General features: G+C 34.9%; 1 protein-coding gene across 1 annotated transcript; it reads left to right on the forward strand.

The window, feature by feature from the left end:
• The first annotated feature begins 82 nt into the window (after window positions 1-82).
• Window positions 83-15,162, forward strand: LOC111047720 (TGF-beta-activated kinase 1 and MAP3K7-binding protein 1-like). Its single transcript, XM_022333544.2, has 8 exons — window positions 83-363; window positions 5,631-5,868; window positions 7,238-7,370; window positions 9,037-9,277; window positions 10,680-10,836; window positions 11,663-11,765; window positions 12,179-12,455; window positions 13,913-15,162. Exons 1-8 carry the CDS (start codon window positions 267-269, stop codon window positions 14,092-14,094), a joined length of 1,428 nt encoding a protein of 475 aa, XP_022189236.2. The 5' UTR covers window positions 83-266; the 3' UTR covers window positions 14,095-15,162.
• The last annotated feature ends 616 nt before the right edge of the window (window positions 15,163-15,778 follow it).

The raw sequence follows: 15,778 nt of genomic DNA on the forward strand, positions 1-15,778 counted from the left end.
AAAGTATTTTACTGAACTTATTTACCCGAAACTTTTTGTTGTATCGATACAAGAAGTAAGTATCGGTAAAAATTATCGATATACTTTCTGAAAATAAAAAAATGCAAAATGTCAATTTTTGGGTTATGTTTACAATTTATACAAGATTAGCCTAATAGTCTTTGCGCAAAAACTATATGATAGTTTTAATTCTATGATGAAACAAATTTAGGGTCTAATAACAGTGATTATTCGATTTAATACATTGAAAGGGATAACATTATGAAATGAAAATGCCAACTCGTGCTGAGCCAAGATTAACTCATTCAGGTTACGAATCATCAATTAGTTGGACAGACGATCTACCTGTTTGCAAACAATCTGGTGAGTTTATTACTATCATAACAAAAGTTTTATGCATTAGTCATTACATTATAAATTATAATACACTCTATTTGTGGGGTTCATTGTTGCCTCATAGTTTGTGGCTTACATTAATACATTCTCAGCAAGTAATCGTAGAAACACTCTGGGAATGTAGATTAGAAAAACTCCTGTTAATAAACTTGAAGTATTCTTTCAAATTTTTAACGTCTAGTCCTAAATGCATTGTAATTACCTAAACGAGTGATAAGTAGGTAGGCTACCAATTTTATTGGTTTGCATCGCTCATGAGTTCTTATTATGTACGCAACCTTACTGACTTAGACTGCATAACCGTAAAATTAAGCTTTAATATCTGTATAGATTAATATTCGTGACAAATCTTCTTATTTTACAACCCAGTAAGTTAAGGGTCACATCCTTGCTCAATCTTCTCCTTCAATCATCTCTGTTCAATGCAGCGTGTCTCCATACCTGCACTCCAACTTTTGCTGCATCTAGTACTTGATACTTACTTACTTGATACTTGGTGTCTTCTTCCTTGACTGGGGGTACCAGAAAGACTGTGTCAAAGGTTTTAAAATAGTGGCTCCTCAGCCAGCTCAGTCAATGAATTAATTGGTCTATTCATTAACTAGCAGTCAGGCTCGCTTCGCTCGCCATATCCGTCTAGCCAGGGGGCTCCGCCCCCTGAACCCCCGTGAAAAAACAGGCTCGCTTCGCTCGCCATATCGGGCGATATAATATTCCCAGGAATAGCTCTGATTGAAGTAGCAGTGCCCAATCAATTTTTCCGCGATAAATGCATTTCAATCTTCAACTTGGTGCTAACCTAACAAAGTCAACTCAACTTAATGCCAACCTGACAAAATAATTAATTTAGTTACCAGTTAACAACTGTTTCGAAGAGGTACTCTCTCTAGATTATAGTTCTATATTAACATATGGTATGGGCATTTTTCAATTATAATTAAGAGATTGGAATAAGAAGAATATACATGCTAAAAGACGAACTTTAAACCCTTAAAAACCACTCTTAGAGTTAAAATATTGCCAAAATATTTCTTAGTGCGCCTCTAAAGGGCCAACTAAACATACCTACCAAATTTGAACGTTTTTGGTCCGGTAGATTTTTAGTTCTGCGAGTGAGTGAGTGAGTCAGTCAGTGAGTGAGTGCCATTTCGCTTTTATATATATATATAGAAGATGCCTGTCTGATGAGAGAGCAGAATCTAGTTCGAGGTTCATTTCTCACTTCAATTGGGAGTCTGTTATAAAATTTTAGTCAAACTACAGAGAAAAGAAATTCCTTCTACTTTGTGGTCAAATACATTATTTCACATACATCCATCTCGGGGTCGCCCCCTCTTCCTCTTCATCAAGATTGCCATCTTGGGTGATTATGTGTCATCTGCTCTTATCAGGTGCCTGTACACTCTCAGCTGACTACTGTTTATCAGCTTGTTGCTACAACTGGTACAGCTCTTTATTGTGCCACCTGCGCCAAATTCCTGCTTCTTGAATACCTACCTGCAAAGATTCTCTTCAGGATCTTCCTCTCTTGACAAATTTAGGTTTAACAATATCTTATATTCAATACGATATATAGATTACAAATAGAATGAACAAGCTAATTCAGTAATTCAGTTTCTCCATCCATGACCAGCACTTGTTGGATAGATTGCGTCATTAGGAGCTGTTCATAATAATTAGTCTTGGCAGCTAAAATATAAGGGGTCGCAGAGAACGGCCAGCCCTTAAAAAGACAACCAAAAAAAAAATGGGACAGATTGGGCTATTTTGTGAAACTGAGACGACGACAATCTAGGTCTCTTTTCGATCCATCCTGTCGCTTCACGCACACGACAAGCTTGATTTATTCGCGGAAATCCACCACCCCCGGCCGTAAAATTCTATTGACCAATCGTAGGTAGCGTTTTCCAACTCGTCGAAAGTGGAATCTTTCTACAGAGCTGTAGATGATTATTTTTTCAATGAGTTCAGATTCATATTGTTGGTTGAATATTATGAAGGACAATATTATTAAGAATCATTCAATATTCTGATTCCACAAAAATTTAATTTATAAATATTGTTTGTTATTTTTCGAAGACACTACATGATTATTATGTATATAACTTATATTCACTGTACTAGTTGAAATCTATTGTTGGGTTCTATTCATTTATTCAATTTAGGGGTTTTAGTTGAATAGCAATAGCTTTAAAGCCATTAAACTGTTATAACTGAATGTAAATATTTTTGGTTTCTGATACAGTCAGTACTTCCGCCGGTACAAACTGCTTTCCAGTTTAACCGCCAAGTTCAATTTCACAAAATCAAAATGTAACTTGCAGGGTTCAACAATCTGCATTAGATTTTCTTGACCTCAAGGATACCTCGAACTTCCAATAAAATTCACAATAGATTGAACAAGAATTTTGTAGTGATAGAATTTTCATTCATTTATTATCACTATTCCTGGAAAAGGTACTACATACAGCTTCTGCCTATGCTATAGAAGGATAGAAATCACTCGAAAAGTAAAATAATTTAACATGCTACATCATTTTAATCATGCATTCATACATAAGGTGTCCCTATACAGTAGGGTACCTAGTTTTTTATTTATAGCGTACCGGTATGGCAGATACCGGTAATATGGCAAATAATAATTTTATTTCAATATAATATTAACGTTTGTATAAGTAATAAATAGTATTCAATTTTATTCATCATATTCAACTATCAATTTCGAGTAACTGGTCAACCAGTGAACGGTTCGGTCAATAGAATTTTTCTGTTGAGTAGAGCCAGGATGATGATCATAAATAATATTAGAATTATTACTAACCTATAAAATAGATAACACAAATTGACCACCTTCTCTGATCTGAGCATATTATATCTGAGCTTATAAATATCTAAGTTTTGTTTCCATTACAGTTAGATAATAGAAGGAGATTTGAGAAAAAATGATATTAACATTATGTTTTCATAAATTAGATTTCCTGAATATGATGGAATTCTCCAAAACAAGATTATTACTAAAACTAGTGATAACCCCTGTAATGAACACTTTTAATAGGCCTATTTACTTTTCAGCCTTTTTCATGTTACTACAAACTAAGATGAATACAGGTTCATTGCTGCCAAAAAATGATAGATGTAAAATAGGAATAGACCCAGTTTGTCTTTCACTGTTCCACTTTGGTTGCGTCTGTAAAAACATTTTTTTGTGAGTGGTGGCTTTCAGTGCAGGCGTAACTCCGGCGACCCTCTGTTGCAACTTACTTTTTGACGTCGAAATACATAGTCTGAGTGAATTGGTGATAACGCACGAGGTACGTGCGTACCAAGTAACGGAAGTCGTAACGGACGGTGATTTTTGAACTGCGCAGAAATGCTACAACGCAAGTCGAGACATGCAAAAGTTATTGCTTCGTCTGGTTCTATTGCGTAAAGCCAACTGACGTTGACGCTCCACAATCAACGCTCGTGTGGTGTCATTGGCGACGGCCGCAAAAAGTAAGTTGCAACGGACGCACTATGTGCGCTCGTGTGGCCCTAGCCTTAGACCTCACTTCGCTCGGTCAATTTTCAAAAATTTCTAAATTCAAATGAAAGTTCCATTCAAAGTTCCACTATTATTACCTTAATACCTTCTTCTTCTTCATCCTTTACCCTAACTTGTGGAATCGATGGCGTCATAATACAAAACACTACTTTACACATGATTATAATCCAGATAGAAGTGTGTGGGATCCAACCGAGGTTTCAAACAACAAAACACACTTTTGCATGCCTGGCTAACAGGCTAAAGTCTGAGTCAAGTCGTCGTCCAGTAACTCCCGAACACAGTAGTAGGTCCTAACCTTTAAACATTAGAATAGGTTAGAATATAATTATTTTATTAGTCATTCAATATTTACAAAAAATACATCGACTTCGTCAAAAAATATCCTTTCTAAATCACTATTATTCATCAGTCAGTCTTAAAAATACAAAAATAAAATCAACAAGTCATGTAAAATATAGATCACTAGTTACTCATTATATCATATTCATTCATTCATATGCAAATACAATTCAGGTAAAAACAACAAGCATTTGCCCAAAACTGCTTCAAACCTTAATTTGGAATACACAGTCTAAACGTTATGTTAGTAACGTAGCTTAAATGATAACTTGATTCGCACACAATTTTGAGTCCAAAAAATGTATCTACTACAATTTTGAATTTATCAGATTGATCAATAAAATACTAATATTAATAATTGATAATATTAAGAGAAATGGTACCCAGTTTATAAAAAATAAATCATTTACTGTGTACAAACATTTATTAACTAATACATATTCAGACTGTTCTCATCAATATTAATTGTCAAATCATTTATATATAGATATTGAAGAGAATAGGGCCTAAAATAAATTCCTGAGGCACGCCAAACTCTACCTATCTGCCATTTGACAAAACCCCATCCTTGTATACAAACTGATTCCTGACAGTCAAATATGATAGTACAAGTTGTACTGCGCGATAGAAACTCAGTCTATCTCCCAAAATATGGTGTTGAACAGTGTCTAAATGTCTTGAAAAATTGTATGACCTCAGACTCACAGAATCACCCGACTCCATGTTGCTTACAATCCCACTAACAACACCAACAATAGGATCATTTGTGCTTCTACCAGCCCTGAAACCAAATTGCTTATGTGTGAATATATTGTTGGACTCAAAATAAGATGACATTTGGTCACCACTCTCTCAAAAGAACCCAACTCTAACTGCCTTACTTGACCCGTGCTGGTAGGTGGTAGCTCGTTGAAGAAGCTTAGCGCTGAACTCCTGTTGTAGCATACCTGTGATACTTAGGTCCGGTTTCCGAGCTCAGAATTTAGCTAAGTTCTACTTTTAACAGCTTGTGTCAGAGAATTGGCTTTCCGAAACTGGGTGTAGTTGTTGTTTTTTACGATAATATTTATTTTCTCACATCTATCATTGGAAACGTTTTTCCTTGACGAAATGAAACATTCCTAAATAGTTAAAAATAGCTGAAACTTTACACTATTTTCTCTTTATTTTATTTTGTGTTCAATTTTCTAGTTTTTTGAAATTTAATTAAAAATGGACTACGACTACGCTCCGTTTCGGAAAGCCAATTTTCTGACTTCAGCTGTTTAAAGTCTAGAACTTAGCTAAATCCCGAGTTCGGAAACCAACCCTTATTGTATCTTTATTATACACGATCAATGTGTTCTAGGGGTCGGATATTCTACAAATCAAGTATACCGCGAAGATGGGCACAGACGTGAAGACCACCCTTTTGAAGATGCAAGCATACATTGTCGTTTGAACGACACTTGTCTGTATGGTGTGTTCGATGGCCACAATGGAGCTCAAACGGCAGCATTTGCTCTACAGAGTTTGGCTTCAGAGATCCTGTTTGATCCCAAACTTCAAACTAAGACAACTGATGATGAAGTGAGAGAATTCTTAAGGTAATGTCTATCAATCCATCAACTCACTGCCTTTGTTCTGGATAGATAAAAAATCAAATAATTCATAATATGCCTATCGATAAAGGATGTTGAATTGACAGATTTAACGCTCACTCTGGGAGTAGAGTGGGAGGTTAATCTATTCAAACAAATTTTTAAAATAGAATTGGATTTATTGGCAAAAAATTATTAATTTGATTGGCAATAAAAGAGATAGTCTTATACTCTGATAATAAATATCGTAATAATAATCTTGTTTAATGCCAACAATATCTAAACAATATTGAATTTTGAGAGAAATTGAATGAAAATTTGTAGTCAAACTCAACCTTTTATTCGATAGAGAATTGTACTCACATTCTCATTCTATCAGTACTATATTTTTTTAATGATAATACTAACAAAAGAAGCCAGGACTGCGTGGGTAATAGAAAGGATGTTGGTGAGAGATGAGTGAGTGCACTTACAGTTTTATGTGAATTACATTTATTTATTTATACATTGATACATAGGTTACAATATCATTCCCAACTATGAATGATTGGGAAAGGAACAGTTTTGGGCTTTAAGCCTGTTGTTAAGCCAAGTTCGGATAGAAATTGTCCAAAAATAGGTTATGTTACACTACACGATTTTTGTCCAATTTTGAGTCCAAAATATTTATCAACTAGGAATTAAGAATTTAGGAAAGTTGAAAACCAAATTAAATTACGATTGGGAAACTCCGGGAAATCATTTTACAGATTACTGTATATCTCTGTTCTGTGTTAGTAGAACGGGCCTCACGCACACACCGTTCCGTCGGAGAACCAATAGTATGGCAGTTTTCAAGCACATGATTCAGGATGAGTGAGAAATTCAATAAATTGTCAATTATTTTTATATTATTCACTTATAAAGAAACATGTGTGCCATACTTGGCGAAATGATGTTTTGGGAAATGTAAGTGATAGAAATAAGAACATACTACAGTATGAGGCAACATAGCCCCAAAGTCACTACCCATGAAATAATTTAACATAAGCTTTATGATGCGTTGTGGCTACAAGGACTCTCTTTATATTCACGTACTTATTTGTTTCTTTTCTATCTGATAGAAAGTATCCTTGAAAATGACATGAATGCCACTAGATACGTGTCATTCAAAATAAAACCAAGGAAGGGTGTCTTTGAATTAGCCATAAATATATCAAGTAGTCCTGAAGAGAATACACCACATTTAAATATATATTTCATATGAAGAATATATTTTACATTATATTTTACTATATTTTCACATTGCAAATAAAAGAAATATCCGACTTGAGAATAAAGTCTCTGCTTATCTATAATATTCGTAATTATAATTTTATGTTTCTTACATTTTCAGACAAGCTTTCGTTGCTGTTGAAAGGAGCTACTTGAAGTCTTTTGACGATAAATTAGCTGAACGTACAAGTCTGTCGTACGAAATACCCGATGGATTGAAAGTCTATGAAGCCTACCAGAAATATCCAGAAATTGTACGTGGCAAGTAATATCACGTTGAATATAATTTTTCAAAATAAATCATGAAAATGAACATGTTGTGAATTCGGAGGAGGCCAATACTTGAAATTTTGTGAAAAGGAAAAGTCAAAGTTTTAGTGTTGAAAAGGAAATCGACAAAGTTGAATGTTGATTTTGCCTATGTTGAAGTAATTGAGCAAAACTAATACAACTATCAACACCAATCTAGTGATTTAGTTGGAATCTTCTATATTGTCATGCGCTTTAATTCGAATTGATGTGACTCCAAATAATTTGAAATCGAGATAGAATGAATTTCAACTTGATTTTAATTAGTGTAATTGAACAAGTATGATGCAACCAACTACAGCTATCCAGTCATTTCACATTCCAAATGATAAACTATGTTAATTGCATCTCATTTTATAACTTGATTACTTTCTGTTATGTATACATAGACCCTAATAACACAGCATTCTCTTCCAACCATGAGGCTACCTTCCAACCATGAGGATGCAGAGAGCAGCTGGGTTGCAGATACGCAACGGAAATTGAAGCAACTAAATTTTCCTTGTTACTTGCTAATCGTGTTGCTGTCATCTCCACCATGAACAACACTATTCAACTGTGTACGTTGTGAAAGAGCAAATGCAGCTTCCGACTCGTTCCCAGCAGCTTTCTGTTTCTAAGATTTATTCAAGTGTCATTGTCATTAACGATTAAATGAAAACATTTGAGTTTATCACAACCTCAAATTCATGACATTTTTATTCAGTCGATACATCATTATCAATCTCGATTAGGATGAGTTTTACTGTATTTGATTTTAATAACCGATTTCGGTTATTACAACATCAGTCTATCAATTTCTGGTGCACTGTACACTCCAATTGAAACCAAGTAAATTTCAAGTTACCAGATATTAATGATAGTGTTGAAACAAAATATGGTGAACTCTCAGCTCAAATCCGTGAAACTCGGTTTAAACCAGTCAAATTTACTAGAGATTGATAAGTGTGTAACAGCCAAGACCGGTATAGAAATTTTTCATAATTTTGTGATTCGATACAATTTCGAGTTTTTCCATTGAGTATCTGAATAGTATCTCCATGGCCACCATGGGTGGTCTGAATAGCTGATAAAATATCACCTCTTCTACTATTCAGTTAGAAGTTGGCTCATGATTTTAATGTTATTGAATATAAAGCTGGAATCACGTCTAGACATAGACATAGCCACCTCTAATATAGTATTAGAGGTGGCTATTACATACACCCATTGTTTGAAGAGTTTAAAGTGCTAATATCTACATAGTGTAAATATAGTGATGATGGAAAGATATTCTTTCGTATTCAGAAAGCTCAAACTAATTTTGTTTACTTCAAGTTATTTTCTTTTTCTATCTTAGTATGTTGTATTTTTTTAAATATTTCATACTGTTATTCATATTTTCAGATATTAACTGCTCATTTCTTGATACTCCTGTGTGCGAACGGAAATTTATTTCTTCACGCACAGTAAATTTGTCACTTTATTCATTAATGTTCAATCTTCATTAAAATTCTTCTTTTTTAGATTATTATTTTGAATTATTTTGTTTCTATTCCAAACTGTATTGTTTGTGGGTTTGTGACAAGGTTTCTATTGTATTCTATTCTAATTGGTGACGTATGACACCAGGTGAACAAGTTGAACGCGATCAACAACGAACTGTCGTGCGGCACAACGGCAGTGATCGCGCTGGTGCTGAACCAGCAGCTGTTCGTGGCGAACGTGGGCGACAGTCGCGCGCTGCTCTGCAAGACCGACAGCAATGGAGTGCTGCGCGTCATCCAGCTCAGTGTCGACCACGACCTCTCCAACGAGGACGAGCTGCTCAGGCTCTACAACCTCGGACTGCCGTTCGAGAAGGTCGCTCATGGTATGTTTAATCTCTGCAATCAATCTATTACTCCATTATTAAAGTTTGAACAGTTGATAGAAAAATTCATTATGGAAGAGATGTTGCGGCTCTGAAATCTAAGACTGCCGTTCGAGATAGCCGCTCATGATTTGTCCAATCTCTTCAAAAAATCTATCAGTCAATGAATAAACAATTGATATGAAAATGCTATCGAATAAGGTCGAGATATTACGGCTCTACAACCTGTGACTGTCGTTCTAGAAGGTGGCTCATGGTTTGTTGCTGTTCACTCGGTGCAATCAGGCCTGTGTGCTTAATGAAAATTCAACTCAAGTTATGGTCCCATTTAATATAATGTGTTACATTCATAGCTTCAGCCACTAGCTTATACAATTCCTTTCAACTCTGTTATCAAGCATATGGACCTCGAAAATCTACGACCTGCGCCCCGCGATCAGAATGCTTATGGCCACTCCCGTACAAAGTGAACGTTAGTGAACGTTACTCGCTTGTATCTCTGTTATTTCTTGAAAACTTGAAACTTTCAAACACTAATAACTTGGAATCTCTCTCACTCAGCATATCAAACATATAAGCACTGTTCTTATTCTCACTCATCGTGACAGACTGTAAGAGTCAAGATGAGCTAATTATCGAAAAGTTGATGGGGTGGTGGGGACTTGACAATCCAGGGAATTTCCGGTCGTTAACCGGTTCAATAGACTGTCAGAGCTGGAAATTCCATGTATTCATTATTTTAAAATCCTCAAGTCGAGATAAATGAATGGAACACGACAATTCTGTTATGATTATCCTTCAATAATATTAACTTGTCTTCTTTGTAAGGTATGTTTTAATGATATTTAAACTTGTATTCGTTGTAAGGAAATATTGGCTCATCTAGTATAAGCGTAATGATGGTGTAAGCCATTAGGGAACCGAATCTTCGATAAAAGTTGAAAAGTTGGTTTGATTTCTATGATCGGATATGAAATGAAAAAATTCTAGACTAGGATATCACATTGCGTCAAATTCTAGACGCAGGATATCATATGTATGTCGGCTACATATATGATAGTTTAGAGATGCAATTAAACAAGATTTCTAGAAGATGTCCAGACTCAGATCCAAAGGAGCTAGGGCTAATCGAATAAAAATGTTCAAAATAATGCAGATGGTTATCACTTTGACAGAGTGAGAGCAGGACAAATGTGGTAAGCAGTGATGACGTCACGATGCACAAAATGTACTCATGTGTAGGAGCCATTATCCGCTCCCATTTGACCGTGGGGCAGGTCATGTAGGGTTTATTTGGTTATTTGGGAAAACCTGATTTTTCAACAAATATTCAACAACTAAAATAACAATTAGTCTATTATATAAATTCATTCACGATGATTTTGTTTTAATTGATTGGTAGGATACCGACTAGGAAATCAAGAAAACACTCGCTGTCTGGGCAATTATCTGGTGAAGGGAGCTTACAAAGAGTTCGAAGAACTTGCGCAGGCGTCATCCGAGCCTATCACTGCTGAACCCGAAATACATGGCGGAATACTGTTGGATGAGTCATGCAGGTATGTTCGGACTCCACTTAACATTCACTGGGAATATTTTTGCATTTCCATTCGGAGACCTATATAGAGAATTAATTACAAGTCTGGCAGTACGGTTTATCAAACTTGTGTCTGTGATCCAATTCATTGCAGATACTGTCAAAATTCAGTAACACAAACGAGTCATTTTGAGCGATTTTCAATAAACAAACGTGTATTGCGGTTATAAATTGCAACGCTACCTCTCTTTTGATGGATGCATCCTACAAAAACTGTTCATTAAATTATTATAATCACTCATTTTTGTGAATGATATTTGATCCACTCTACCAATGCTCAATTATACAAAGAATATCAATATTGTTATATTTCGCAAATTCACTCACAATAAGATCCTTATTAACCAAGCCTTGAACATTAATAAAGCCCACCTTCAATCGTGGCTTATTTGTCAACTCGGTGTTCAGTTCTGCTGTAACACATCCTGCCCTAAAAAAGCAAAACAGGACATACTCCAAGTGACTCCGTAGCTTAGTTGCGGTTTATGAATCAAAGGTTGTGGGTTCGAGACCTATCAAACTCATTTCCTTTTTTTTTCTGGAAATTTTCAACTTCATAAAGATTATCCAAAGAAGCTTTGAAGAAAAATTATTTAATTTTTTTATGTTTCAAGGACATAAGGAGATTGCATTATTTTACAACACAAAATTACCCCCGGTGCAAAGCACGGGTTACCTGCTAGTAAGCAATAATATAAAATGCACGGATTCTTCAATGTTGAAAATTGTTTTGGAAGTTCAATAGGCAGCGAATATTGTATGTGGATTTCTCTCATTTTACATTTCAGATTTCTGCTTCTGATGTCAGATGGCCTGTATAGATCGTTGGAAGCCACTGGCATTGAGCATGATCAAGTGAATAAGGAAATCGCTCAGATGGTAACAACTGAGGTAAAGAAAATTCTCCTATTTTCTGTGAATTGAATTTTCAGTTTGAAAAAGCATGATTCAGCGACTATTGTGTACAACCGTTTGAGATCAAATGTTTATCTTACACAATAATAATCCAAATAACAAAGTGAGGCTTTTAGTGTATGAATGAAGTGTCTGATGGAGCTTCAAATTAGTTTCATTTTCCTGATCGTAACAAATTTCGTTCATTTTATTATGACTTGCTGAATTTAGCTATTTAAAGTTTTACTGTAGTTCATGCTGTCGTTCTTCAGAAATCGTGGTCAGTGATTGAGTGAACCAATCAGTCAGCCTTATGATAATTTTATATTGTATGAATAACACATGAAATAAAATAATGATGCGGAATTAGTAATTATTACATAACTAAAAGCTATTGAATGTTTGTACAGTTTAGAGTGCAGACGACACTGATGGGGGTGGCGCAGGCGGTGGTGGACAGGGTGGTACGCAGACATCACGATATGTTCATGAGTGGTGAGGCGGGGGCGGGGGCAGTGGGGGGGCAGGGCATCAGGGATGACATCACTCTGCTGGTGCGCAACTTCAACTTCCCCCTCCCCAATGCACACACCCATGCACCCAATGTGCCCCCTACCCCCACCACCAATGTGCCCTGGTTCGTCGACCAGGCCAGTCGCGTGGTCAGCGGTCAGGCCGAGGATGATGGTGAGTCACATTGTTGTCTTTGTCGCAATCACTCCTTTTGTCAGGGGCCTCCAACCCGTGGCTCGTCATGAACCGTCAAATAGATATACTATATGTTATACATGGACTTTGAAAATTCACTCCTTTTGTCAGGGGCCTCCAACCCGTGGCTCGTCATGAACCGTCAAATAGATATACTATATGTTATACATGGACTTTGAAAATTGAATCTAGTTATAGATTCAATTTTGTTGATGATTTTTTTCTTGTTATTTATTTAATGATACAAAATTATTCATTAATATAACTGGAGGAAGACCAACAGGTACAGTCCAAAACTGTTCCGTCCTCGAATTTTTATTCATTAGTTCAGAAAGAATGTTATGTTTTTCCACTATAATTTGTGTTCAATTACTGTGCAAACACATACAAACCATACATTTCTAATTTAGGAAGATTAAAAACCAAATTGAATAACAAAATTACTTTCACTAAGCACTTGAAAATTTAAAATATTGACTACCGTAATTTGAAAATGTTGGTTTGAACTAATAAGTACCAATTAATAGTTAGAATGTTGTTAAGTTGAAGCTCTTTGAATATGAATATAAATGTTTTAATTATTTCAATGCACATAAACAAGACAATGAAAACGTCGGTTTTTTATAATTATTGTAATACATTTGAACAATTATTGGAAAGTAAATACTGGTTCTTTAAATTGAAATAGCTCGAAATACAAGCTTCAATTGCTCTGATGTGGACTGTATAAAAGGAGTCAAATCTTTGAGTTGAATAATATATCAATTCAGAAAAACCAAGATGGTTCGAAGGCTACCATGCTACCATATGCGTCTTGTTTTTCCTCAATAAAATCTTTTACCTTCTGAGGGAAAACTACCTGGAAATATTCAAACGAAACTTATTGAGGTTCAGTGTGAGAGTGACTTTTGGATTACCATATTTTTTGAAATAATTAAACACACTAACTTTGAGAAGTAAAAAGGTTTTTCCAATAAATATAATATTGAGGCTCGAACCCCACTGTCAAATTTTTTATTGGTCGGCTTTATCTACAACAATATTCTTTAATACAGTATAGTGTTTACTTTTTGTGAATTATTACTTTCTACAGTTAAATTAATTTAATCTGTCAGCATAGTTTTGATGGGGAACATTCGTTGCTTTTATAAGGAATACTCCTCGATCTCACTATACTACTTTTAGTTTTATTTAGTGTAATACATATTTTAAAGACTAATGTGGCATCCTTTTTTTCTTCTCATGTATATTTTTGGTAAGATAAAACTATAGAATCTTCCTGTATTGAAATCCACAAATGTCAACATTGGAAAGTGATTCTAATGAAAATGATTCCACTGGAGATTCAGTGTTGCTTAATTAAAGGATGCTTCCTGATGTGAGACAAATATTTTTCTCGGATTCTTTAAATCTGATTGACATGTTTCATTTTTTAGGTGCAAAACGTCAACCGAGTGACACAAATACTTCGACAGCTACTTCTACCACAACCACATCCACAGTTCCACCTACTAATCAACCTCAACTCATCAAGCCTTACGTCGACTTTTCAGAATTTTTCAGAAATGTGGAAAAAGCAAAGTTGGAAGGATGCTTACCTGAAGATATCGAATTCTAATTCTGTCTTCTTTTGTTATATATACTGAATAAAAAGACTAGAAGTTGTCCAACCAGATTTATTAAAAAACGAGTTATCGGTTTTGGTTGTCACACCAAATTCAAATATATTTTGTCAATCAAACAAATTGTAAATATTACAATGAAACTCATACAGAAAACTCCCTCATACATAAAAAAGGAAATAAAATGACATTAGAATAGTTAATCAAAATGTATAAATAACAATGAATACACTTACAAACTTACATTGTAATCGGAAATTTCCGATAGATGGGCTATCTTCCTCGGCAATACTTGTATTACAAATGGTTTGTCAAATTCCAGTGAGCGCAGAAATATAGGATATAAAATGAAAAAGCAGTATCAATATGTGGTGAACTGTTTACCAGAGATTGAATGGTGTTAACAGCCGAAACCGGAATCCGTTATTTTATAAATCTGTGATTCGACAACTTTTAGTATTTTTATTCAGTATCTACTACTACCACAATATCACCTTCACAACTACCTACTGAAAATGTTTTGTCATATACAGTACTATTACTTTGAACATTAGAACCACTCCTATTGGTGCTTCAACAGAGAATGATGATTATATTGGGTAACTGCAATATTCAACTTGGATGTTCCAACTAGATTCACAAAGATAGGAACTAAGAATAGTTTCTGAAAATAAAGCAATGTGGAAGGCCTGCTGTGGAGGCACTAAAAAGTAAATTCGTTTGGCTTTTGTTGGTGGGGAGTCCCTTGCGGGAAGGTCCCACCGCCTGAATATATAATTTAAGCCGTCAACGGGCCTTACGACTGTCATACTTCAGCCGGGACCGACAGTTTAATGTGGTTAATAGATCTAAGATTAGGTTTAATAACTTGGGATAATACCATCACATACGCCTACAATTTGTATTTTTGAGACATTTGACCTAATAATGAAAGTTACCAAATTGAAAGTTTTGAACTATTGAATAAAATCACAAAATAATAATTATAAGTCTTGGACTTACTCTGTTTTTGCTTCCCATAGTGCTGATTTAAAAAAATAATATAATAAAAATTGATTTCGAAATACAAGTGTTTTTTTACCTGGAGATGTAATAATTATTTTCACGTCTTTTTTCAGTTCAACTTGAATGTAGATCAGTCAAAAAATATCAACACGATAGTTATTACTTGGATTCAAATAGAGAGAACTAAAAATATAAAAAGAAGAAAAATTCCAATAGTTTTGGATTTTGCAGTCGGAATAATTTCAATATGTAAAGATGTGAGGGCAAGTTGATGTGAAAAGCGTGGTAATTTAGTCGTATACTAAACGACTTGACACTGTCACAGAGAAGATAAGATATTCTTTCTACTTTGTGCTGGCAGAGAAAATAGATATTCCTTTTACTTTGTGCTGGCATTCAGTGGAACTGCAACTGATTCACCACTGCCAATGATTAAACCATTTATATATTTTTTTATAGGTATAAGTACACTCGACTAGCTTCTGCAGATTTCTTGTACTTCTTTTTGCATTATAGGAGGTCGATTCTAAATGTTTTTTAATCTATTTCAACCAAACTTCATCTAGCATTAACCAAGTCTAAATTGATCAACCTAAACCAACCTGGTAAAAAAATGTATGAAGTAAAAATTATTAAATCAGAAGGAAAAGATGTACCACTAAGCTTCGGTTAGTC

This window comes from Nilaparvata lugens, chromosome 2 (assembly GCF_014356525.2).
Source record: "Nilaparvata lugens isolate BPH chromosome 2, ASM1435652v1, whole genome shotgun sequence".
NCBI lineage: Eukaryota > Metazoa > Arthropoda > Insecta > Hemiptera > Delphacidae > Nilaparvata > Nilaparvata lugens.

Bases quoted from the DNA above. Each gene is read 5' to 3' on its own strand.
- LOC111047720 (XM_022333544.2), top strand. From the start codon at position 267: ATGAAAATGCCAACTCGTGCTGAGCCAAGATTAACTCATTCAGGTTAC. The intron at 7,371-9,036 runs GTACGTGGCAAG...GTATGACACCAG, and splicing joins ACCAGAAATATCCAGAAATT to GTGAACAAGTTGAACGCGAT. The intron at 12,456-13,912 runs GTGAGTCACATT...TTCATTTTTTAG, and splicing joins CGGTCAGGCCGAGGATGATG to GTGCAAAACGTCAACCGAGT.